Genomic DNA, 27,470 nt, shown 5'->3' with positions numbered 1-27,470 from the left:
CCCCATTTCAGGGTCTTCAGCTTTAATCACACCTCCAAGTCCTTTTTGCCTAATTCCAGGGATTAGGATATGGACATGTTTGGGGCACCATTATTCTGTCCACCACACATATGTAGGTGTTAAGACTTTTGGGATACTCTGCATACTTGTTTGTACACACACATCTATATCTATCTATCTATCTATCTATCTATCTATCTATCTATCTATCTATCATCTATCAGTCATCTGTGTTAGTTAGCCATGCTCCTGATTTCCCACTAACACCTCCACTTTTACTCCAACACCACATAGTTTATTCTATTTATCCCCCTTTCCATACTTGAAACCCCTGTGAGAAACTTTGCTTCCATATCTTCAACAGATGTTTATTTGCTCAACTCCACCGTATGTAACCAAACCCCACCTTAGTGGGGTACCCCCCCACTTTAGTACATGCACATTGGCTGAAAGCTTGACTCAGATGAAGAGGAAGAAGAAAGGAGGAAGGGAGAAGCCAACACATTAAATTTTAAGGTCACAAGTTAAAGGATAGAAAATATAGACCTATTTGAACAAATAGTTGTGAAGAACTGTGAAGAGTCTGACTTTTCCCTCTTTGTAAGCTAACAAGCCAGCCTGCCACAGTGTCCTCAATGCTGACAAAAGACATGAGACTCCCGGTTCAGAGATAAAGGGTTTTATTACTCACAGAGCAGCAGGCAGCATGAGCTTCATGTTTGTGTTGCTTCTCTGTGCTCCCCAAGTCGTAACAGGCGGTAATAGAGGGACCCAGGTGGATGCTGTGCATATCCCTCACTCAGGGAAACTGACTCTTTCATAATGGGATGTGAGCAAACTGCCTGGCTGCTGCTTTGGAGGAAGACATTGTAATACTGGACTGTGAGCAAACCTGTTCTCCCCAGAGGTTATATAAACATCTCCAAAAAGATAGTTTGGAACAAAAGGGCAGTTAGTGCTTCTGCTTGTTATAGCAGACATACAGCAGAAATGAGAGACCATGGAGAATTGTGTCCAGTAATACATTGTCTTCTAAAAAGCTATTTGTAATTCAAAACATGTTTTCCTATAGAAATAATGATTTATGGTGGTTCTGGGCTTACCCATAAAGGCTTATATAGACCATAATATTGCTGAGCTGGAGTGTTCTACTAACAGAGGCAGCTACAGTCAATGGGGAGAGTATTTGATACACAAAAAAATTGATGGGAGAGGTAAAGTGATGTACATCTATCAATTATCTGATATATTTTAGTTGCTTTACATTTTATATTTCATTTTAGTTTTTAGCCAATACTATGAGAAATGAGAATAATGTTCATCTTACCTATGACAAAGCCAAGACTCAGGAAGTTTAGGAAGTTGTTCAAAAGTAATAGTGGTTAGGGGCGCCTGGGTGGCTTAGTCGGTTATGCGTCCGACTTTCACTTAGGTCATGATCTCGCGGTTCGTGGGTTCGAGCCCCGCGTCGGGCTCTGTGCTGACTGCCAGCTCAGAGCCTGGAGCCTGTTTCAGTCTGTGACTCCCTGTCTCTCTGACCCTCCCCTGCTCCCGCTGTCTCTCTCTCTCTCTCTCCTAGAAATAAAAACATTAAAAAAATTAAAAAAAAAGTGATAGTGGTTGAGGTGGGATTTAAACCCAGGTCTGTCAGTCCCCAGGGTACTCCCACCCCTCATTAACATCATTAACATGACATTTCCGTTTCCTGAGTACAGGGCTCACCCTGCTTGAGGTGAAGTTTACTTGACATTCTTCCTCCTTGAGTTCTGTGCCCTCCCCCTGTGCCGTGCAGCTCCTCTCCTTCACTTTCTGTGGTGCCTCCGTCTTCCCTGATGTCCTTCACTGGAAGACCCACCCCCCAAAATGCTCCTTCGTTAAAAAATGCTTCCCTTTCTTCATTACCCACAATTGAAGTTCTTCAGGTTCTTTCGAGAAGCTGAATCTAGTGCTCAAAGGAAAACAATTGCATGAAATTGTTTCACAATTGGTTCAAGAATTATTATCTCTTAAGTATTTCAAAAGCGTTTTTTTCCACCTTGCCTGTGCTTCTCTTCGGTGGAGAGCTGGCTCCAGAAGCGCCCTCACGGATGAGGCTACTGCGCATGTGCTGTCACATGGGCGCTGCTAGCAAGTAAGCTGTGGACAAAACTCCTGTGAAGACCTGGTCATACTTCATTGAAATGTCGTGATTTTTTTCCTAATGGCCTTTTTCTGTTACAGGATTTCATCCAGGATGTCATAGTATATTTAGCGGTCATGTCTCCGTACACTTATATAGGCTATACCAATTTCTCAGACTTTCCTTGTTCTTGATGACCTTGACAATTTTGAGGAGTACTGGTCATATTTTTTAGCATGTCCCTCAATTTGGGTTTGTCTGATGTCTTTATCATGATTAGACAGGGGTTATGAGCTTTTTGGGGGGAGGAAGACCACAGAGGTAACGTGTTACTCTCATCATATCATGTATATCTGTATCATATCATATAGCAAAACATATTATTAGTATATACTACCAACATGATTTATTGCTATTGATGTGAACCCTGATCATCCAGGTTGAGATGATGTTTGCCAAGTTTGTTCACTGTAAAGTTTCTCCTCCACCCCTTTTCCACACTGAACTCTTTGGAAGCCAGTCAAGAAGGATAGCCCACATGTAAGGAGTGGGGAGTTATGCTTCTTGAGTGGGAAGCATCTACATCAATTCTTTGAGGTTCTTCTGTATAGGAGATTTAACTTTTCTTATTTACATATTTGTGTATTTATTATTTATTCAAGCATTTATTTATTTGGTATTGACTCATGCATATTTATTTTATACGTTGGGCTATAATCGAATACATTAAAAAAATTTTTTTTTGCTCAAATTGTTTTGAGCAGTCTTGGCCAGAGTCATGCTTTCAGTTGACTCCTGCATCCCTTTGCCATACTCCTATCATTCTCTTTTTTGAGTACTTCCTTACTTTTCTACCACCGCCAGATGCTCCTGATCCAGTCCTAGAATCAATCATTTCTCCAAGGAATCCCAGTTCTTTTATATTGGAGCATGGTATTAGATTGCAAGATCTATATGGTCAGTGGGTATAGTTTATATTTTAATTTTGTAGAAATATGAAGAATTCAGGAAAACTTATACACTTCAAGTGGACCAACTCAGTGACCATTCCGGTGTAGCCACAATTTGTGCAAGGAATATGTCTGCAGGATCAGGGTATGCCTGTACAGGCATTTACCATGTGGAAGCGTATATAGAGAGCAGGAGTGATGGAGGCTTATGGGGAGGGGAGCTGGGGTACTGGGTGGGGCGGAGACTTACTTTCCGTGCACATTTTTGTTCTCTTTGAAAATTGCTCCATGTGCACACATTACCCATGTAAAAGACAGGTCGAAGAGGAGAAGAGTAGGATGTGGATCTGGAGGGTGAATTGAAGGTATCTAGGTCTCTCACCGTCTCTTTTGTAGTGTCTTCTATGCTTTACTTTCTTTTTTTCCTTCATTTCCTCCTCCAAGAGTATGTACTGAATTCATGAAGATCATCCGTACTTGTGCAGCCACTGTACAATAGTGTGAAGACCATTTTGAGGAGCCCTGCCCTAAAAAACACTTACCTTTTTGTTTAGGTGACCAAGTGGCCTATAGGAAATCAAGGGCTGCTGTATGACCGCAGCTGGATGGTTGTGAATCGCAATGGTGTTTGCCTGAGTCAGAAGCAGGAGCCCCGGCTCTGCCTGATCCAGCCCTTCATTGACCTGCAGCAAAAGATCATGGTCATCAAAGCCAAAGGTGTGAAAACTGAGTTCATTTTCACAAATTAAAAATAACAAGAGTAGTTTTTATCCTCATATGAAAGCAAAATAATAGGTTTTCCTCTGCCAAATATTAAAATAATCCTGAAGGAAGTGAAATGATGTCTGTAAGACATCTCGTGTTTTGAGAAATTTCTGGAGAGAGGCAAAGATCTAATGAATCAATCAAAGAATAAAATTTGAAATTATATGTCTTTTTACTTACATTCTCTTTACTTCCATCACCTGTCATGATATGTACTCAAACTTTCATTCTTCCTTGTTGATGTTTTGTTATGAACTATCTAAAAAGTATAGATCGGCTCTGTGCAATGGAATTTTATTTGATGATGGAAATGTCCAGTATCTATCTAGTCCAAATTGATAGCCATTAGTTACTATAGCTCAATATGTGGCTATTGAGGACATGAAATGTGGCTAGTGGAAAGTGTACAGTTTGGGAGTTTTTTGGTGCATTTACAATAGCCTCTTCTGGATATTTCATATAAAAGGAATTGTGCAGTATATGACTGGGTTCTTTCACTTAGCATCATCTTTTATTTTTAGTTATTATTCTATTTAATTTATTTTTTAAAATTTACATTCAAGTTAATTAACATATAGTGCAACAATGATTTCAGTAGATTCCTTAATGCCCCTTACCCAGGTAGCACCCCCTCCCACAACCTCTCCAGCAACTCTGTTTGTTCCCCATATTTGAGTCTCTTATGTTTTTGTCCCTCTCCTTGTTTTTATATTATTTTTGCTTCCCTTCCCTCATGTTCATCTGTTTTGTATCTTCAAGTCCTCACATGAGTTAGCATCATGTTTTTGAGGGTCATCTATATTGTTGAATAATATTCCATTGTATGGATATACCATTAAAAAATCCATTTATTAGTTGGTGGATATTTAGATTGTTTCCACTTTTTGGCTATTTGAAGTCATGCTTCTCTGAACATTTGTGTATAAGTTTTTGTGTGGACATATGTTTTCAATTCTATTGGGTCTGTCCCTTGGGGTAGAATTGCTGGATCATGTGGGAAATCTATGTTCAGCATTTCCAAAGTTGCTACATCACCATTTTACATTGCCCACCAGCAATGTATGATGGTTCTAATTTTTCCATGTCCCCAGCACTTATTGTTTTCTGTTGTTTTTGTTTATTAATAACCATCAGAGTGGTGTGTAGTGGTATGTTTGTGGCTTTGATTTGCATTTCCTTAATGATTATCTTTTCATGTGTTTATGGGTCATTTATATATCTTCTTCAGAAAAATACCTATTCAGATTCTTTGCCTGTTTATTTTTGAGTTATTGAGTTATAAGAGTCCTTTATATATTCTGTAAAGAAGTCCCTTTTCAGATCTATGATTTTCAAATATTTCCTCCCATTCTGCAGGTTGTCTTTATACCTTCTTGATGGCTCTTTGCTTTTAATCTGCCTATATCACTATTGAGTTTCCTGTATCTAGCATAGAATTGGCTCATGCTTTTTCATCTACTTTGACAATCTGTGTATTTTTATTGGTGTGTCCTGTTGGGATTTTGATTGTAAAAATCACATATTTTGCAGTCATATATCTGTAATCATATTTTTATTGTAATATCACATATTAATTTCAAAACAACTTACATCATTTAATATCAAGTCTTTTATTTACAAAGTGTGTCTCTCCATTTAAGACTTCTTTCTTTAATTACTCCAAAATTTAATAATATTTCCCAGACACATTTATACTTTTTTTTGCTATGTAATAGTTTATTAGAATATTTTTAATACTGTTTTTTTCTATTAAATATTTTAATTGGTTATTAACGCATATAGAAACACTATTGCGTTTTGTATATTAATGTTTTACCCAGGACTTTTTATGAATTCTTGTTTGTTTTATTAGTTGGCCTGAAGATTTTCTCACATATTTTGTATAAATAGGCATATCATCTTCTAATAATGATAATATCATATATTTCTTTCTAATTTTATTTATCTTCTTTTTCTTTATTGCATTGGCTAGGCCTTCTCATATAATGGCAGAGCAGTGACGGAAGATATCCTTCTTTATTACTGATTTAAATAGAATGTCTCAAAAATAAGAATGATACTTGCTGTAGATTTTTGATAGATTTGCTTTGCCGGGCTAATGTAGTTCTTTTCTTATTTAGCCAAGTGATGACTAGTAGTCAATCTTATTGAACACTTTTTCTGTACCTGTTGGTCATCATATTTTTTTTCCTATAGCCTATTAGTGTGATAATTTACATTAGTAGATTGTCTAGTAGTAAATTACCCTTGGACTCTTGTGGGCGAAAACACTAGTTGACAATGATTTTAGGATACACTAATGGATTTGGTTTGCTAATATTTTGTTTAGTATTTTTGTTCCTATTTCTTAGTGATATTGATACATCATCTTCTCTTACTGTGGTTTTCTTATTTAAGTTTAGGTACCCAGGATATTAACATACAAAAATAATTGAGTAGATTGCTTTCTTTCTATTCTCTGTAGCATAAAAATACATATTATGACTAAGTAGAGTTTATCCCAACATGTAAACAATGGGAGAGAGAAAGAAAGCAAATGCCCAATACCTTCCACTCCAAATCAGCAGCACGTTTTGAGGTGGTATGGTCCCCACTCCCAACATGTTTCAGGTACTCTGCTCACTTGCAGGGGACCCCTGCATCGTGGGTGGTGTAACGGCATCCTTTGGCAATGCATGGCAGGCCAAACTAGATAATAAATAGTAAAACAAGACATTAGAATGGTTTCATGTGTGTGATTTGTCACTCCCAAAGATTTTAGGCATCCAGATGTCAGGCTGTTTTATTTCTCTGTATCTCTGAGCTGAGCACATACGTACATAAGGAACTCACTTCCTATGAACTTTGTTAGGGGCCCTTGAGTTCACTTCATGGATGGCTCCCAGACTCTGTTGCCTTAACCAGAGGTCTGCAATGACCTTCAGAAGGCAGCTGAAGGCCAAAGACCTTGTGTGATTTATTTAGAGCCTTGGGTAAGGATAGAAAGAGGCTGAGCACAGGCCTGCCACTTGGGTGTGCACTTGTCTACATGCTGTGGCCCCTGCTGCAGTTACTTCCGCATAACCAATGTTCCGAGCTCGCCGTACTGCTCTCCCCTGTGGGTGCATACCTGGCACTATATCCTTCCATCCACGCTCTTTGGACAGGGCAGCATCTATACTTACTGAGCACAGTGCACTCCTTCTCTGAACTTTATGAGCAATCTGGATTAGCTCTTCTTCTGGTTTTCCCCACACAAGGCCAGGAGTGTGGAACTGGCTGTGCATGTGTAGGGTACAGACAAGCAGGGGACACAGTTCCCTGTAGAATACTAGGTACTCAGATCATTGCATCTCTGCCTTTGTCGTGGTGAAAGCCCTGTTGTGAGGGGCAGGCCTGAGCTGAAGCTCGTGATGTGCCAGTTGGCTGTTCTGTGTTGTGCTCTGTGTGATGAAGAAGGACCAGGATGGGCAGGGACGCAGGTGTGCATGACATGTGCTTGCCCGAGGGACAGGTTGGGCCACTGTGAGCAGTGCGACTGGCAGCCATACTGAGAGGGCTGGAGGGCACAGGTGGGTCACACAGGAGGAGCTCCTTCTTTCAGTGTCCACAGAGTAGGGACTGCCACACATTCCGCTCAGGTGTCTTGGCTCCATGCCTCTCCCTATACTCTTACTGACTCATGGAGGACAAGGGGTGCAGAGTGACAGAGGGCCTGGCAGTTTCAGCCTTTACCAAAGGCCTTTCACTCCTTAATGGCATTGGACCAGTTTCCTCTCATTTCATCCACGTACTTCACTCTGATTTTATTAAAGAATGGATACCACTTTAGCTGGGTAATGGGTATGTGTTAACCATTATTCTTTAAACTGTTACATGCATATGCTCTATAGTCTTCATACATATGATACTTGTAACTAATTTTTTAAAAAAGCTTTCCAACCCCACTAACATAGTAACAGTTTTATTTCTGTCTATCTATCCGTCATGATAACAATGATTGGTATAGGAGTCGAATTTGATGCTAACTCCCAGGGGCTGTTGAGAATTACCACTTCATGCTGATAGCTTTACAGAATGAGCCTTCATGCCTGCCTATTTCTACAGGATGTGAGAGAGCTTAGAGAACAATGACTTTAGGATGTGGAGTCATCCAGACATAGAGAAATCTTCTAAGGGATTTATAGTGTTTCAGCTACCATGGATGTAACTGCCTACGTGCAGGGTCTTCCATAAGAAGGCTGTTTGGGGTACCTACTATTATTGGTAATGACCATGCTAAAGAGAATCTCTGTGTTATAAAGAGATTTCCAAGACCTGGCTAATTATTTGATGCAATCAATTTCCAAGGTCATTACAATTTTCGTATACTTCATGATAATGTACTTTCACTTATATTGTTCTTTTTGTGTGATGATAAATCTGTCTCTAACCTTTGTTCATTAGAGATGGAGCCGATAGAGGTGCCTCTTGAGGAAAATGGTGAACGGACTCAGATTTGCCAAAGCAAGGTCTGTGCAGACAGGTGAGACTCTGCCGCAGGTAAAGATCTCAGGTCCATCTGCAGAGTGACACAGAGAAGGAAGAGAGCAGTGCCCTGTTGATTGGTCCTCAGGTGCACCAGCCCCTCCCAGCCAGTCTGCTGCCTCTTTCCCCTTGTGAACTCCACACTGACCCCACTGACCCCTGCTGTTCTTCAAACCTGCCAAGCTTGTTTCCTAGCCATTTAGGGATACCTGCTGTTATTTATGAAGCTCATTCCTGGTTGTACATTTCCTTTAGCCACATTTGAGATGAATGCTGTTTTCTGGCTGATGAAGAAGTAGTTAGGCTTCTTCTGCTCAGATCCATCAGTGTGCTCAGATGAGTGAAAACAGACGTAGGTTCAATCTCTCAAAGCATCGAAGAGAATGTGAAACTAAATGAGGTTTTATTCTACTCCTCCCTTTCTAGACACAGATAGGCAGCTATTTGATCCAATAAAAATGAAGGATATGACAGGTTTTCTACACTATCTGCCTTGTAATTCCGATGTAGGTTATTAGCAATTTTGCATTATGAATTCTGGTGATGGTAGATTTTAAATAATTTTCTAAAATTTAAATTCTTGGGGTTCCTGGGTGGCTCAGTCGGTTGAGTGTCCAACTCTTGATCTCAGTTCAGGTCTCAATCTCAGGGTTCTGAGTTCAAGCCCTGCATTGGACTCCATGCTGGGCATGGAGGCTACTTAAATTATTTTAAAAATTATTTAAATTCTTTAAATTATATTTAAAATGTCTCTAATATTGCAGAGTTTTATTTTAAAAAAAGCTAGATCAATGAATGTACTTATACTGGTAACTGAAAGGCATAGTGTTCTTCCCACAAACCAGACCAATTATTCCATGTGGCCTGGCCTTGAGGGAAAAGATTAGCCAGGCGCATAGTAAAAATCCAGAACATATGCCTGGGTTCAAGGGCTTCTTAAAGCAAAATATTGGTCTGGAAGCTCTCAAATTCTAAGCTTTGTGGTATTGAGTGGGTATAATTAATATAAACAAGGTCTTTTAAGAGGAACTTCCAAAGCTTCTTATCTGATCTAAAGGCTTCGCACAAGCCCCAGACCTCTGGTCATCCCACACTTTGGGCATCTGCCTGCAGCTTCCTGAGCACACAGTCCCTTAGGCGTTCTTCTCCCTGGGGTCCAGTACTGTAGCTACATCATATTTATTATATTATATTGTATTATATTTTACAATTGAAAATATTTTTGCTATGTATATTATTATTTAAAGGAATACTATAGAACATTCACCACCCCTTCCCCTTTCTTCCCCCAGGGTAAATACTTATAATTGTGGAGAAAAAATTTCAAGCTGGTTGTCAAGTTTTCTTGGCCATCCATGTCAATTGCTCAAACAAAGTTCAAACTTTCAAAGAAGTGCAAAGAAACGGGGCAAAGGTATTACATTTCTGATTGGTTCTTAGGGGACAGGAACTTGGGTTTACCCTTGCATCCCTCAAAATCAGCACATGATTTATGAGTTTGAGCCCCATATTGGGCTCGCTGCTGTCAGCGCAGAGGCTGCTTCAGATCCTCTGTCCCCCTCTCTCTCTGCCCCTCCCTTCCATCTCTGTTAAAAATAAAAAGAAACATTAAAAAAAAAATCAGCCCCTGAAATGGATTCACAGGGTAACTTGCTCTTGTGCAGAAAGCAGGGTGGTCCACAGGACCTATCTGTGGTCTCCAGAATGACCCCGAGGAGGTGGAGGTGGGGTTCCAACCAGCTGTTTTGCCTCTGACAAGCACTCTGTCTCAGTCTGCCATGTTTAGAAGCACAATTTCACTGGGTTAGGTAAAAGCATCGGTAGCTTGGGGGCACCTGGGTCAGTTAAGCATCCAACTTAGGCTCAGGTCATGATCTCACAGCTCGTGAGTTTGAGCCCTGCATTGGGCTCTGTGCTGAGAGCTCAGAGCCTGGGGCCTGCCTCGGATTCTGTGTCTCCCTCTCTCTCTCTGCCCCTCCCTTGCTTGTGCTCTGTCTCTCTCTGAAAAAACAAACATTAGTAGCTCGCTGTGTCCTCAGTTTGTATGTGGGAACGAGAAAACCTGGTTTCTAGTCATGGCTGAGAACTTGGCAAATGTGGAGCCTTGTGGTGCCCAGACTGGTATAGACTTCAGTGCCTTCAGTTTGTAAAAATGCTGGCAGTTTTTCCTGCCATAGCTGTTGTGAGCTGAACGGATACAACAGAGAAGAAAGTACAGTAAAACCTTGGTTTGCGAGCATAATTCGCTCTGGAAGCAGACTTGTACTCTGAAACACTTGTAGTATATCAAAGTGAATTTCCCCATAAGAAATAATGGAAACTCAGATGATTCATTCCACAACCCAAAAATATTCATATAAAAATGATTATGATACAGTGATATAATAAAGAAAAATAAATTAATCTGTATTTACCTTTAAGAACCTTCATGGCTGGTATGAGGAGACAACGGAGAGGAGGGTTATAGTGTAGGATGACTTTCATTATCACTAACAGATGTTGATTACAGTACAGTATTTTAAAAAATGTTAATGTTTATTTATTTTTGAAGGAGAGAGACAGAGTGTGAGCAGGGGAGGGACAGAGAGAGAGGAAGACACAGAATCCACAACAGGCTCCAGGCTCTGAGCTGTCAACACAGAGCTTGGTGTGGGGCTCAAACTTGCGAGTTGTGAGGTCATGACCTGAGCCGAAGTTGGAGGCTTAACCGACTGAGCCACCCAGGTGCCACTACAGTACAGTATTAATAAACTCTTGTCATATACTGTATTTAATGTAACTGGCAATAAGGCAGCAGAGGAAAGGGTCTGTATCTTCAAGTATCCTGACCTAGAATGAAATAAAGCATTCCTAAGCTTAGTCTTGTATGGAAAAGCAAAGGACTGTCCATAGGTGCTTTGAAGTGACAAAAAGTACACTAGTGCCAGTTGTGGGCACTTTCCAATGTTCTGAAGAATTACTGATTTCTGCCAAACACTTGCCTGAGACCGAGCATCCAAGCATTGGACATGATCACCCACAATCCCACAGTGAGAGGGGTGGCAGAAAGAGAGAGAGAGAAAGAAGAACCATTGACTCAGTAGTGATCATGCGACATTCGGTGTCAGGCACTACTCATATTGTAAGACAGTGCTTGTTTATCAAGTTAAACTTTATTGGAAATGTTTGACCAACTTGACAATAAACTATTTGTAAAAAAAATTAAAAAAAAAAAAAAAAGATGATCCTGAGGTCATCCTTACCTGAAATCCATGTCACAAGACTCTAGTCCAGCCAGTCATTGATCAGGAGAGGATCCTTGGTCAGATCATTTTTTTAATTAAAAAAAAATTGATTTCCATCCTGTAAATATCTTCCTGTTCATTTAAATTAAAGAGCATTTCTTCTTTGGAAGAAAAAAAAAAGAAATGTTTGCTCATCTTGCGGAACACTCACAGAACAAATTACTCGCAATCCAAGGTTTCACTGTACTTGGAAGTAAATGGTATCACACAGGAAGAAGAGATCACTTTCAGGTAGACTGTCTGTTCGAGGGCTGGCTTCTCAGGGAAGCCTGGCTGACTGCTCTCCTTAGGACCAGAGCCCCCACCTGAACCTCTTTAGTTTATTCCTGTTTTATTTTCTGTGGAGTGCTTTTTGCATTTGATGGGTCATGCATTTTATTCAGTTATTCTGTGTATTAGATTGTGACAGATTGTAAGCTCTGGGAGGGCAGGGATTTTTATGCACTTGGTTTAGTGCTGCATCCCCTGTGCTCAGAACAGCGTCTGGCACATAGTAGTTGCTCAGTAAATACTAGATGAACAAATGAATGTGTCACTGCCACACCATCGATTAGTGTGGGAATGACCTGGCTTAGTGATTAGCTCCCAGGGAGACTGGCTTATAAATCTGAGTAACATTGTGACAGTATGGGGACCAGTGACTGGATCTTGTGACCTGCACAGATGAACCCATGAATCCCTGAATATGTATGATAGAGAGACAATTCAATGGATATAAAATAATTCTACCCTTAGAAGTGTTGACAATTTGTCATGTCATAAGTTGTACAAGAATCTGAGTTGCTATGTGATGGAAAAAGGGAATAAATGTATGCTCATCTTATTGAGGGGGTGAGCTGATGGTGTTTGGGCATGGGTAAGCTTAGAGACGTGATAAAAGGGGAGAGAGAGAGGGGCAATTCTCTGAGTAGGGACAAACGTGCAAGGAGTGGGGCTCGACAGGTCCGGGGCCACCATCTAAATGAGTTGATAGAGTAAGGTCCAATCATTCCTAGTGCCTGCTGTCTCCTTGGGCTCAGCTGGGTCCTCAGGATGCTTGCTGAGATTACAAAGCAATGGTTGTGGTCCTTCAAGATCTAAGTTTAGAGGCAACGACCTACCAGTAGATAGTGACACTAATATAAAGGTCACAATAAAGGTCTATGCAAAGGGCATGGGTTGAGGGGGAGGTATCTTCTACACAGTGAGTGAGTCACAGATGGCTTCAGGGAGATGACTTTGGAGCTGTGTCTTAATATGAGAGCAGGAGTTTTCTAGGCAGGGAGAGGTGGGGAGCAGTATGGCAGGTCTTGGCATTTGATGGGCCCAGAGAGGTGTTTAGGAGGGTTGAATGTGGGAGGGGAGCCATGGGGGAGAGCTGGGGAGAAAGGATGAATGTTTGGCTGAGGAGTCAGTAAGTGCTACCTGTGGTTGGGGGCACTCATTGAAAGCTCTAAGCTGACGAGTTTCGTGGTGCCACATGTGTTAGAAAGATACTCTTGATGCCATGTGGAGACTGCATCAGAGATGGAGGTGAGGAGGGCACAGGGGCCAGAGAGAAGGTGTCAGTGACTGTCTTCGTGGGAGATGGGGACCTGGGTGAGGCAAAGGTAGGTGCAGAGAGGAGTTTGTTTCTTGCATGATGCAGTATCAGGGAGCGTCAGCTTGAGAATATTATACTTCAAGGATGCCTTTTATGGAAGAGAGGTCTCTGATGGTCTAGGCCACTGGTCTTTGAATATTTTTAGGTTGGTATACCTGATAGGAGCCTTTTTAAGGCTACATTATTTAGGGGCATCTGGGTGGCTCAGTCAGTTAAGCGTCCAACTTTAGTTCAGGTCATGATCTGATGATTTGTGAGTTTGAGCCTCGCATTGGGGTCTGTGCTAATAACTCAGAGCCTGGAGCCTGCTCCAGATTCTGTGTCTCCCTCTCTCTCTGTCTCTCCCTTGCTCACAATGTGTCTCTCTATCTCTCTCAAAAATAAACATTACCCCCCCCATAAAGCTACATTATTTACATTGTCATCTAAATTGGCCAGTGGAATCTCAATACTTAGTGGTTTGGTTTTCAAGAATATTCACTAATATATAGATATAGTTAGATAGATAGGTAGATAAACTGTCTTTTAATGGTCAAGTATTTTATTTCTTTCCTTTTCCTTCTTCAACTTATATTTCCAGTCCACTTCCATGACAGAATTTTATTTTAGTGTTATATATTTTATGCTTGAAAATCTTTCTTTGTTCACTCTACCACATTTATCTGAAACTACAATTATATGTAAATTGAAATGTATACATATTTTTCAAGTTTACTGTGATCAAGAGTCTACGTGTTAGGAGATCCTTTTGGTTAGTTCCTCTTTAATGGTACACAGTTTATCAAGCAACAAAAGTATATTATACATTTTGAAAAATGGTTAATAAACATAAAGAGAAAACATTGTTGAAAAGGAATCTCTTACTGAGGCACTTGAGCCCCGCCCCGCCCCTCCCCGCCCCGCCCTGCCCCATTCATTCCAGTATCCATGAATGAATGTCACCTGTACCAGAATAGCCCATGCTCAGTATGGATTCTTTGCTGGAGAACCTTATTTAAGTCACTAAAAAGCTGGGGACTAAAGGAATTTGGTTAATGCACTGTCACTCAAACCTTTCATCTAAGGCACATGACCAAAGCCCTGAGATCTAACATTATGATGACTTTAATCATCTGTCATGTGGCCGCTTAATTAGGTTGAGCTGTTTTGTGTATAGTGAGGAATGGGATCCTCTCTGACCTAGGGGAGGCCCATTCACCCAAGCTTTAGAGGTTTGTATTTTCTCAGCACACACTCCGGGGCTTTGAATGGGGCTTTTGTTTTCCACCCTGGAGTTTTAGCCTCCCGTGGCAATGTGCCTTAGGAAAGGCGAGGCTTTCTTCTGGGAAGTGCAAGAAGGGCCTTTGCTGAAGGGGCTGGAATCCCTCTCCCGCCTCTGACAGGGCCATTTTAGCATAAAGAACATTTGGAAGTAGCGGATCTGAAAAGCAATTCTCTTAAAAGTATCCATTCTTGTGTACACTGGGTCCCAGACCCTTGGTTTGGAGACACCTCTGTAGGCTTTGGCCCAGCTGATCCCCTTTCTCAAAATCTCCCGCAAAGACAGAGATGGCCTCCCAACGAATGGTCTGACAGAAGGTGCTAGCAGTTCTGGGTGCCCTTGAGATTTTCTTTCACTAGATTTTTTCCCTTCCAGTAGTTTAAAACTTGTATTATTTATTTCTAAAGTCAATATCACACACTTGTCTAAGGACAGAAGACAGCTTTCCCTGACTGGACTCAGATCTTCCCTGGTCTGTGGTCCTCATCAAGGACCCTCTTTCCACCATCTTGGGGAAGCTCCCTATCCCTGCCTCCCTCTCATTTCTCCTTCTCTAAATGTTGCCTCCAGGTCTTCTTTGCTGGGACAATTTCACTTCAGCGTTTTATTATTATTCTTTTTCCAGAGTATTAACAGAGTATTAACAGCTCATTTTCTTTCTGTTTCTGAGAGGTTTGAGCAATGCTTAGAACATTTTTATTATTTCCAGGGCACCATTTTTTTTCCTCTCAAAGATATATTCTCTACTTTTTAAAAATGCAAGTTAATGGAAGCAGGATTCATTTGTATTCCAAGAAAGCAATTCTTTTTCATTTATTTAAACATTTTATCAAGGTATACATGACATATAACACTGTATTACTTTCAGATGTACAGCATAATGATTTGGTGTTTGTATGTATTGAGAAATGGTCACCACAATAAATCTGGTTAACATCTGTCACCACACACAGTTAATTTTTTTCTTGTGATGAGAACTTTTAAGATTTACTCTCTTAGCAACTTTCAAATATGCGGTACAGTGGTATTAACTATAGTCACCATGGTGTGCACTACATCCTCACGATGTATTTATTTTATAACTGAAGCTTGTGTCTTTTGACTCCATCTTGTATCCATCTTGCCTGCCCCCACCCCCTGCGTCTGTTAACCACCAGTCTGTTCTCTGTGTCTATGAGCTTGTTTTGTTTTGTTTGTTTCGGATTCCACATATAAGTGAAGTCATATGGCATTTCTGTCTGACTTATTTCATTTAGTGTAATGTCCTCAGGGTCTATTCATGTTGTCAAAAATGGCAAGATTTCATTATTTTTTTATGGCTGAGTAATTTATATATATAAATATATAATATATTATAATATGTATATTTATTATAGAATATGTATAAATACATTATTATATATATGTATTTGGCAACTTCTTTAAAAATACCCCATCACTTTTAGATCAGTCTTCTGGTTCAACAGCCACCCTTTCTCTGGTGAACGAAGCGCAGTATTTGCTGATAAACACATCCAGTGTTTTGGAGCTTCAGCAGCAGTTAAAGTCCAGGTAAGATCCTCTGCCTAGGGAATAGCAGGCAGGTGTAACCACTTGACCAGGTTTAGCCTGGCGCCTGCCTGGGGGGTCATGGAGTCTAGGTGAGCGACGGAGGCCCCGAGAAGTTACAAAGCCTTTTGGGTCCAGTTCCCACATCTCTCTTGATGACTTCATGATGCTAAGTGAACCCCAACTGTCATTTTTAATCATTCCATTTCTTAGCATTTGCTTTAATTGAATTGAACTTGACCCAATTTTGTTGCCCGCACCCCCACCTGCCCCCTGTCCCCTAGGAGCCTTGCCCTACTTCTACAGTCATTTTGAGTGAAAAGAAGGGTAGTTATGAAAGCTTTAAAGTTGTAACTATAGATATTATTTGTTTGTATCAGCAGACAGAGCTGGCTGCTCACTTCCACCCAAGGTGCTTCCAAGGGCCCTGACGTATTAGCAGGTCACCTCCAGAAAGAGTTAGTTCAACCCCCTTCATCGTATTTAGAGGAAATTGAAGTCCCACGGTAATCAGACAGTTAGAGCAAAAAAACCTGCCCCACTGTTACGTGAGAGCTGCGACTGGCTGCTTATTCCCAGTGCACAGACTAGGAGAGGTGTGCACAAGGCTGTCACCATGAGCCAGGGATCCTGTGACTCTCACGTGCCTTGTGGTCTCGGGCACATGTGTGTGTACTCAGAAACATGTACAAATGTAGCTTAATAAAAATGACAAAGATGGACTGTTTGTAATGATTCCTGTTTATAGTCATTGGCAAAAACATACAACAGAGTTCCCTGGCCATGGCCTCGCTCGCCCTCCTTGGGTATGTAAGTATGATGCAGCTTCATGGTCCCTGGGAGTTCACAGAACTATCCCGGCACCTCCTCAGGTAGCCAGAGCCCTGGGGAGAGCAGGTCAGTGGTTTTCTGGGGTTCTTGGTGAGGGAAATAGGAGGTGGAGACCAGCTTGCTGCAATCCTGGTTCCTCCCAGGAGGGGACCATGTTTCCTACAGGGTGGCTTAATGCAGGGCTGCTAAGCAGGGAGTGGGTGTGACAGGTAAGTGGACCAACCTGTGCCTCATACCTGGGAGGGCCTCTGGGGGCTGTGGTTGCAGTATCTTTGTTCTACTTTCAAATTTGATGGACTCTATAATGCATATGCTGATGATAGTATCTTTTTTTTTTTTTTTTAGTTTACATCCCAGTTAATTAGCATCTAGTGCAATAATGATTTCAGGAGTAGAATCCCCTGATTCATCCCCTACATATAACAGCCAGTGCTCCTCCCAACAAGTGTCCTCCTTAATGACCCTCACCCATTTAGCCCATCCCGACCCACAACCCCTCCAGCAACCCTCAGTTTGCTCTCTATATTTAAGAGTCTCTTATGTTTTGTCCCCCTTCCTGTTGTTTCTATTATTTTTGCTTCCTTTCTCTTATGTTTATCTGTTTTGTATCTTAAAGTCCACATGAGTGGAGTCATGATATTTGTCTTTCTCCAATTTCGCTTAGCAAAACCCTCTGGTTCCATCTGCATTGTTCCATCTTGCAGATGGCAACATTTCATTCTTTTTGATTGCCGGGTAATATTCCATTGTATATAATGCCACATCTTTTTTTTTTAATGCTTTTTTTTAATTTTTGAGAGTCAGAGAGAGACAGCGTGAGCAGGGGAGGGTCAGAGAGAGAGAGAGATACAGAATCCAAAGACAGGCTCCAGGCTCTGAGCTAGCTGTCAGCACAGAGCCTGAGGTGGGGCTTGAACCCACGAATCGTGAGTTCATGACCTGAGCTGAAGTCGGACACTTAACCAACTGAGCCACCCAGGTGCCCCTCACATCTTCTTATCCATTCATTTGTTGATAGGCATTTGGGCTCTTTCCATACTTTGGCTATTGTCGATAGCACTGCTATAAACATTGGGGTGCGTGTGTCCCTTCGAAACAGTACACCTGTATCCCTTGGATAAATACCAGGTAGTGCAATTGCTGGGTCGTAGGGTGCTTCTATTATTTTTAGTTTTCTGAGAAACCTCCATACTGTTTTCCAGAGTGGCTGCAATCTGCAGTTTGCATTCCCACCAGCAGTGCAAAAGGGTTCCCCTTCCTCTGCATCCTTGCCAACACCTGTTGTTGCCTGAGTTGTTAATTTTAGCCATTCCAACTGGTACGAGGTGATACCTCACTGTAGTTTTGATGTTTATTTCCCTGATGATGAGCATAATATTTTTTGAACATAAAACTTTCCCTTTTACAAAGCGCAAAGGGAACATATGTAACTCGGAGGACAAATCCAGGATCAAAGGATTTTAGGACTGGAAAGTGCTAGCCCTCTCATTTCAGATGAAGAAACTCTAGTTCTCATTGCTTGTGGGAGTTGCACATAGTGCTGAAATCAGGCTTGGTTATCCTGGTCCCGGCTTTTCACACACCGGTCCCTACTTGGAAGGGGTTTGGGATATTACAGACTTATTCTGTACCAGAGCTTTTCAGTTCTGTTTTCAGGGAAAATTCCAGGCGTACTTTGGGACAATTACTTTTTACATATATCTATACATATACCACTGTCCAGATCAATTAGAGAACATTTCTAGTACACCAGAAATGTTCCTCATATGCCCTGTTAGTCAGTCCTACCACAGATCACCGCTGTTTTGACTTTTTTCACCATCCATAGTTTTGCCTGTTCTTGAACCCAACACAACAGGATCACACAGTGTGTTTGTTTTTGTTGAAGTTTTCAGATGCTTTATTTTTAGTGCTTTTCCCCTTTGGTGCACGGAGGTGCCAAGAGTCATTTTATAGGACCTCACGGCAGTAAACAAAAATCTTAAATGAGAATTACAAAAATGGTGCATGCTCATTAAAACTGCAAACAGTACAGAAGTTAGGAAGTAAATTTGTTTTATGGAAATATAATTGACATACAGCATTTTATTAGTTTCAGGTGTACAATAGCATGATTTGTTATTTGTACATATTGAGAAACAGTCACCACAATAAGTCTGGTTAACATCTGTCACCGTATATAGTTACAAATTTTTTTCTTGTGATGAGAACTTATAAGATGTACTATCTTAGCAACTTTTAAATGTGCAGTAGAGTATTAACAGCTATAGTCATCACGCCTGTACATTACATCCCCATGATGTCTTTATTTTATAACTGGAAGTTTGTACCTTTTGACCTCTTTCACCCATTTTGCCCACTCCCACCCCCGCCTCTGGTAGCCACCAGTCTGTTCTCTGTGGGAAATACATACTAAAACATCCCGTATGTACACGTTGTTGCTTTATGGTGTTCTTAGATCCAAAAAAAAAGTATGAGCCCTTGGAACATTTTAGGTTCTTGGTAGTTAAGCCTGTTGACACTCCTTAAACGCCTTGTCCGGACTCACCATATAGAACTGGTATTTTCATAGCAGTTTGTTCACTTGACTCCTGTTCACTTGGTTTCCAGAGTTCTTTATCTCTTCACCTAAGATCTACTCACCCTGCACTGCCTCTTATGGGCCTGTCCACAGAGATGGGACCATCCCCCACAGAACACCATCAACGTCTGCCTAACAGATGGGTGTCTGTTGGCCTTACGCTCATGGCAGAAACTGGTTCTGATCATCTAGGCTCAGGCCTGAGTACAGTTGATGAAGTCAGGCATCAAGGGCTAAAAATGTTGAAGAATTACAACAGCTCCATTATCTCCCCTTCCCACGTCTCCCCTTTTGGTATGTCTTTAAACAGTGATGAGCATGGAGAGGAGGAATTATTCCCAACGAAAGAACTCATCTCACGTTTCCGGGCCAATATTATTACCAATGGAACAAGGGCTTTTGAAGAAGAGACGTGGGATGAGATTTCAATCGGTTCCTTGCGTTTCCAGGTGAGTCGGGGAGTTCAGTTATCCTCCCTCAAGGGTTGTCGATGGAGCCTGACCTCCGTCTGTGGCCAGGATGGTGGCAGCTGGGAGTCCCCTTTCTGTCTTTGACTCTGACCCGCAAAGCCTCGGCCAGAGGGCTGTGACATCTGCATTCTGGGACTCCCCTTGCAAGGATCCATCTCTTATTCCCCATGAGGGTGGCAGCTGTCAGCTGCCCACGGGGCAGAAAGTGCTCATACAGGTGATCAGGGCTCAGTGCTGCCTCCACCTCATCATTATGTTTAGGCTTGAACTCTGTTTTCTTAGAATACTTGTGTCCATGGGAATGTTCTCCTCCCGAAGCCTCTTGGACTTCCCTGCTGTCTAGTGCTGGTGGAGGAGAACCCAGATGTCTCGTGGTCCCTCAGTGTCTGTGGCCACCACTCCACCTTCTTCCCACGCTCTGGCTTCCTGCCCTGCTGGCCATGGTGGAGGAGCTTACAGTCAGAGTGGCAAAGCCACCCCCTGCCCTCTCTCCCCAGGCTCTGGGCCCCCCAAACAGTGCTGTGGGCCTGAAAAATGTGAGAAAGCCTTGGGCTAAAACCTACATTCTTCCTTGGACACAATAGGGCCCCTGAGACCTGATCCCCCGACCTCTCCAGCTGATCTGAGCTCACTAGCCCTCCCCTGCCTGCCACACCACCCTTCTCTCCATTTCCTCAACATCCCAAGCTTCCTGCCTCAGCCTGTCCCTTCCGCCTGGTGTGTTCTTCCTGCAGCCACTTCAGGGTCTACACTCAGATGGCACCTCCTTGGGAAGGTCACACTCTGCATAGCACCTGCTTATTCCCTCAGAGCACGCGAGGGTGGGGACTAGTATGTTTGTTCCTGCTGTACCTCTAGGGCCCAGAACTGTCCTGGCCCAGAGTCAGTGCTCAATAACCATCCAGAGAATTAATAGACAGGAAAGATCAGAATAGCTCAGGACAGAAGGATGGGTCATCTGCACAGAATGTCCTGGGTACTTTAGTGGGGGGAGGAAATGATTTTCATAGTAGTGGTATTAATCTTGGTATACACGGTCTACAATGGGGCTATCTTGTGTCCTGGCTCTGTACTTGGAAGGAACACCACTGTGGTATCCAGAAAGGCAGCAAGCAATCATTTAAATCTTTCTGGAAGAATGGTGGAGGTCTGGGGTTGTGGAGGGCAGTTAAATTACATGACATAAGAAGTCCTAAAGAATTTTTTTTATCCACTGAAGTCTCCAAACCTCCTCTTATCCTGGCAGATTTCCCCCCTTGAAAAAACAATCTCTCCTCTCCCGGACATTGACTCCCACAGGTCTCTCTCTGGAGCCAACCATCCTGCTGTCCCCCCTCACCCCTGCATCCTGACTTACTCTTCTCTTCCTTATTTCCTGTTGCTCTGTCCCTGCCGTGTCTTTAAAACACTTGCTCTTGGGGCGCCTGGGTGGCTTAGTCGGTTAAGCATCCGACTTTCGCTTAGGTCATGATCTCGCGGTTCGTGGGTTCGAGCCCCGTGTCGGGCTCTGTGCTGACGGCCAGCTCAGAGCCTGGAGCCTGTTTCAGTCTGTGACTCCCTCTCTCTCTGACCCTCCCCTGCTCACGCTGTCTCTCTCTCTCTCCTAGAAATAAATTAAAAAAACATTAAAAAAATAAATAAAACACTTGCTCTTATGTATCCTGCCTGATACAGAGTAGGTACTAATACATGCTGTTTGATAAATGGAGAGAAGGAGGAAGAAGAAAAGGAAGAAAAGAAGGAAGAGGAAAGAGAAAGAACTAGAATTAGCTTATTGTCACTGTCAGAAACTCACCTGGCAACACAGCACGTGCAGCTTGTCAGGTACCTGGGCCATAAATAGAAGTAAGATTCTTTACAAATGCTTTGCTCTCCTTTTTTTTAATTAAAAAATTTTAAAATATTTACTTAATTTTGAGAGAGAGACAGAGCCTGAGTGAGGGAGGGGCAGAGAGAGGGAGACACAGAATCCAAAGCAGGCTCCAGGCTCTGAGCTGTCAGCACAGAGCCCAACATGGGGCTGGAACTCATGAACTGTGAGGTCATGACCTGAGCTGGAGTCGAACGCTTAACTAACTGAGCCACCCAGGTGCCCTGATCTTTTGCTTTCTTTAGGTCAGTGTTCTTAATAAACATTTATTAATAAAAGTTAAAATATAACTGCACTTTGGCCTCATAATCTCAGTTGTAGAAACCTATTCCATAAATACACACATACAAGTATGCGGAGCTGTATCAGAAGTTTATTTATTGTAATGCTTTTAGAAAGAGGAAAAATTGGAGGCCATCATAAATATCCATAAAAGGGAGATTGTTTAAAATAAATTATGCTGGATTCATACAATATAGTCCTGTGCAACACTAAAAAGTGTAAACTATAGTTAGTACTGTGCTTGCAAAAACTAAACACTGAAAAGATGTTTGCTGATGATAATACTCAGGCTGAGGCTGTTGCAATGCCAGAAGACTGAGCACATCTCTTTTGGAAAGTCATTTTTCACTGGGTATCATCAAGTCATAAAAACTTTTATAATCTCATTTATAATCTCATTTAGAGAGATAACCCCCCCCCCCAAGTTTTAAACAGCAGATAGGGTTATGTGGATTAAGAACTTCATTGCAAAATTATTGATAACAGCACAGAATTAGAAACTGGCTAATAGAACTTGGCTTCAGAGAACAACGAAGAACATCACGCCACAGGAATGCAAGGCCATGGTGAAAATCGCAAGCCCGAGGATGAGGCAGTCTCTGTATAGACACGGAGGTGCCCAGTGTGTATTGTGGAGTAATGAAGTCAGGGAAGACGCCCCGCGGCCTCTCAGAGCTCCGGGAGTGTGTTGCACACGTGCATGTGTGGTTGTGTCCAACTATGAGCTGCAGTCTGAAGAGATCTGGAGCCACATCAGCAGCACTTGCCTCTGAAGACAGTGAGGGGGGCCACTGCTCAGTGTTATCCTTTTTAAACGTTTTTTTTTTAAGTGTTTATTTATTTTTGAGAGAGAGAGACAGAGTGCAAGTGGGGGAGGGGCAGAGAGAAGGAGATACAGAACCTGAATCAGGCTCCAGGCTCTGGGCTGTCAGCCCAGAGTCCAATGCGGGGCTTAAACTCACGAACCTTGAGATCGTGACCTGACCTGAGGTCAGATGCTTAACTGACCTGAGCCACCCAGGTGCCCTGAATGCTTTCTATTTTAATTCTTAAATCTTCTCTGTATAGTTTGAGTTATTTTTCAAAGAACAAGTACACTAGTCAACAATTTTTTTTTAATGCCAGTGGATAAGAGTGCTAGAATAAACGCTTAAAAAAGCGAAAATTTTTTAAGAAAATTGATTTCTTTGCCTCAGTGTTTGAAAAAAGTTCTGGAAAATATTTTTCCTTCTGCCAGTTTGAAAAGCTGTTTTATGAGTCTTTTTGCCAAAGCGACAGGAGTTTTACATGAAGTGCTGTCTGTTGGGTGGCGGCAGGGGCCCGGGCCCAGGGCTGGTGGGACATCCCTTCTGTGGGACATGTCTCCTTGCTCTGCAAGGTCAGAGGGAGCCTGGCCTGGGAATCATAGCATTCTAGGCAGAGAAGGTAGCATGTTCTGTGCTTGGTCCTGGAGGGCTTAGTGCTCTGATCTTGTGGAAGTCCTGTTCCGTCTCGGGCATTCTCCTGTACAAGAATCCTGGGTGCGGCATCCTAGAAGTAGTGTCTGGAATCCTCACCACATCAAGCGAAGGGGCTGGATGAGATGAGGCCTGAGGAGGTCATAGGTCTGCCCAGTGTCAAGGCAAGTGCTGGGCAGAGCCCTGTGCGGCACACCGCAGCTGCCTATGGAGGCCCAGGAGCCTTGACTTTGGTACTACAGTGAGGTTCTATTTCCCCAGGTCTAGTGCCCAGTAGGCAGCAAGCGAGGGCCAGGCACGAGCCAAGACTCATCCAGATTTCGTTTCTAGTTTCAGTGCATACTTGGTGTTTGCCCATAAGTGAGCAGAGGAGCAAATGTGCAAATGCTTTGCCCTTTGCCCTTTTAATATGTGCAACAGAAGAAGTGTCCTGTCACTGCTGAGCTACATACTTTCTTTTTTTGTGTTAACATTTAGGGGAGATTTTTCTCACTTTAAAGAAACTCATGGGCATGGCAGGCCAACCTGATAATCCCTGTTAAGAAGCTGTGTGTGTGTGTGTGTGTGTGTGTGTGTCTATGAATACACATATAATTTTCTTTCCTCCTTATTTCACTTATAAAAATAAACATTTCCCATTTTATTTAAAACCCTTTATAGATTAATTTTAATGCCTGCATGATATATTCATAGACCTGTAGTATAGCCATTGTTCTCTACTAGTTGATGTTTAAGATACTCTCAGATTTCCCCAGTTAACAAATAATGTGAGAAAGATTGTACATGAACCTGTGTTTGTGGTTCTTTTCTTAGGGGAAATTCCTAGTAGTGAAATTTCTGTCTGTCAAAGGACAAGGACACAGTAAGGTTCTTTCTGATGACTCAGTGCTGGGCTCTGGGGTGTTTGTCTTCTCCTAGCTTACCCTCCAGTCAGTTAGTTCTTTTCTTCCTGGGCGGATCTCCAAGATTCTCTGATAACCATCCGAGATTCATAACTCTTTTGTTTCTCCACGAAGCCCGGAAGCAGCAGCCTTTCAGCTGATGAACAAACACGGAAGATTCCTTAGGACCCATGTGAGGAGGTGCCAGTGTCTGGCTCCTTACGGTTAGCAGAGCACTGGGCATTTCTGTGTGGGTGGGGCCAAAGACCCCCTCTTACAGCCAGTCCTCCTGGACCCAGATGCCTCCCGGCCCTAGCAGGAGCGTCCGGTCACTTTCATGGCAACACTGTCTTTTCCCTTCTTACCTCCTCCTAGGTGGTAGCTCCTTGTCACAGATGCCAGATGATTTGCATCAACCAGCAAACTGGGCAGCGAAACCAAAATGTTTTCCAAAAGCTTTCCGAGAGTCGCGCGAGAAAAGTAAGCATGGTTGCAAACTGTGACACCTGTTTTGAGATCCTGTTTTTTTTTTTTTAAGTTTATTTATTTATTTTTTGGGGGGAGGGGCAGAGAGAGAGAGAGAGAGAGAGACAGGGAGAGTGAGAGAGAGAGAATCCCAAGCAGAGCCTTTGATGGGGCTCAAACTTATGAAACTGTGAGATCATGACTTGAGCTGAAACCAAGTTAGACGCTTAACTGACTGAGTCACCCAGGTGCCCCTAAGGTCCTATTTTAAGATCCTGGCTTGTTATCTGCACCAGAACTGTAGTTCTGAGTATTAATACTGAATACTTTTTTTTTTTTACTTTGCCATTTCTTTTTTTTTTTTTTTTTTACAAATAGTTTATTGTCAAATTAGTTTCCACATAATACTGAATACTTTTTAAAAGTGTGAAGACATTCGAAAGCGGATCGTATACCATTAAGGTTCTGACCTCATCCGTGGTACCATCTTATTTTTCCTTTTCATCTATTTTCTTACTTTTTGATATCTTACTTATGTGTACTTTTGATGCTCTCAAATTTTGTCAAAGAGATACAGGGTTTAAATAAGAAATAAGTAAATAAGCAAAATGATTTTTATTATCTTGATCATTATTTTCTTCACTACAGGTGTCTTATGAGAGTAAAATGCCCTGTGGTGAATAGAGTAGCTGCATAGAGAGATTCAGTAAATTTCACTTTAAGAAGGCTGTAAGTCATCTGGTTGAAGGTTAGAATGACTGGATGTTGGTTTTGTGGATTCCAGATTATAGAAACTGAATTTCTAATAGATTGATTCTTTAGGAAGATTTATGTCCCGACTAGTGCTTTCTGGTTTTGTTTGCAAAGAATTCTAGGAAGCCAGGTAGGCAGTCAAGGTTGCATGGAACATTTCTTGAAAATTAACTGAATTAACACGTCTGTCTGCTTGGCTGAGGCAGGCCGTGTCACCTGAGGGTGTGAGGACCTTGCAGGTTGCCAGAGGACAGGGGATGGGTGTGCACAAATACTATGGTGCATGGAAGGAAATCACTGTACATCTTAGAATCACTGTAATTCTCATATGCACACAACTTTTATTTTTTTATTATTTTATTTTTAAGATAATTTTTGGGATAATTGTAGATTTACAGATAAATTGCAAAGAGAATACAGAAAGTTCCTGTGAACCCTTCTCCCACACGTGCACAAATCATAAGGAATTAATTTGGCTTCTGCCCCTAGCCTGGGTCCTGGAAGATGGGACGTCCAGCTGATGTCATCACAGGAATGAACAGATCTGGGAGTGCATCACAGGCTCCAAAGAGTTCTTATTGGCTCACTTGCATTGATGACAAACCTTGAATAGACTCACACTGTTTTTTTTTTTTTTTTTTTTTTTTTTTTCACAGCTCTTTACTTTAGACCTTCTATTTTTCTTCTAGAGAGTTTGGAGAACTTAACCTACATCACCTCAAAAAAAAAATCACATTAAGGAAAATGCAAAATTTTGCTATTCTTTTCACAAAATAGTTTTTACATCAGGCAACAGAGCAGAAATTGGCCTGGCAGTGATCAGAAGCACAGAGCAGGATGCCAGCCCTCCTCCCAGACGTTCAGGGTATATAGGAAAGAGAAAAACAGATGTGCGGGGACTGTCAAGAAAGAACATTTTACATGAGAATCTTTGTCTGAAATTGGGATTCTTGGTTCCCCCTACATACAAGTACCTGTCTTTAACAATCTGACTTGATTTTAGTTGAACATTATTATTTGCAAAATTATCTCAACTGCTAAAATAATCTGACTTGTTGTTGCTGCTGTCTTGTTCACAGGTGAACTTTGGAGTGTACCTGATGCATACGTCTTTGGATTTTTCTTCCCCATCTTTCCTGTCTGTAGGATCTCAGGTGCTCCCTGTGTTGAAAGAAAACACAGAACGCCAGGATCTACTGGCTTCCGAGAAACATCAGGATGTTATCTCCTAAAAATCATTTTCAGTGTAAATTAAAATTTCTCTTTTACAACTATGTCTGCTCTAATTCAGGCTGGCACATGGCTCAGTGCAACAGGGAGAGTTCTCTCTGGGGTAGAGGGAAGCCTCGTTGGCCCCTGCTGACTGCCACTCTCCACGTGTGCACTGGTCAAGCTCACAAGGGCAGTTCTGGGGCTTCTGTGGTTTCCACAGCTGTGCTGCACCCAGCAAGGTTCCCATATGCATTTGAAGTATGATAATTTTAATTAGGTGAGGGTTTTTTCCTGTTATAATTCTCTTTCTCCTTTTTTCTATCACTATTTTTAAAAACGTAAGTGTAGTTGACACACAATGTCAGTTTTGGGTGTATAGCATAGGGATTCACAGTGTCTATATGTTACACTATGCTCATGACAAGTGTTAACTACCATCTGTCCATGTAAAGCACTATCACAGTACCACTGACTGTATTCCCTATGCTGTACCTTTTATCCTGGTGACTTTTTTTAAAAAAATTTTAAAAAAATGTTTTATTTATTTCTGAGAGAGAGAGACAGCGTGAGCAGAGGAGGGTCAGAGAGAGAGGGAGATACAGAATCTGAAGCAGGCGCCAGGCTCTGAGCTAGCTGTCAGAGCCCAACGCGGG

At 42.0% G+C, this 27,470-nt stretch overlaps 1 protein-coding gene across 4 annotated transcripts in view; it reads left to right on the top strand.

Moving 5' to 3' along the window:
- MOCOS (molybdenum cofactor sulfurase) overlaps nt 1-26,879 on the top strand; it is a 52,130-nt gene extending 25,251 nt beyond the window's left edge. For all 4 annotated transcript variants that reach the window (XM_039238977.1, XM_039238978.1, XM_039238976.1 and 1 more), the window contains 7 exons: nt 3,624-3,786; nt 8,260-8,338; nt 9,633-9,754; nt 15,913-16,018; nt 19,738-19,876; nt 24,763-24,867; nt 26,685-26,879. In XM_039238977.1, coding sequence (XP_039094908.1) covers nt 3,624-3,786; nt 8,260-8,338; nt 9,633-9,754; nt 15,913-16,018; nt 19,738-19,876; nt 24,763-24,867; nt 26,685-26,837 — 867 coding nt within the window. In that variant the 3' untranslated portion in view covers nt 26,838-26,879. The remainder of the gene's footprint in view (nt 1-3,623; nt 3,787-8,259; nt 8,339-9,632; nt 9,755-15,912; nt 16,019-19,737; nt 19,877-24,762; nt 24,868-26,684) is intronic.
- The last annotated feature ends 591 nt before the right edge of the window (nt 26,880-27,470 follow it).

The sequence above is a fragment of the Hyaena hyaena genome, unplaced genomic scaffold (genome assembly GCF_003009895.1).
Source record: "Hyaena hyaena isolate Hyena2069 unplaced genomic scaffold, ASM300989v1 scaffold_150, whole genome shotgun sequence".
Lineage (NCBI taxonomy): Eukaryota > Metazoa > Chordata > Mammalia > Carnivora > Hyaenidae > Hyaena > Hyaena hyaena.
This window is presented reverse-complemented; position numbering and strand designations above follow the sequence as displayed.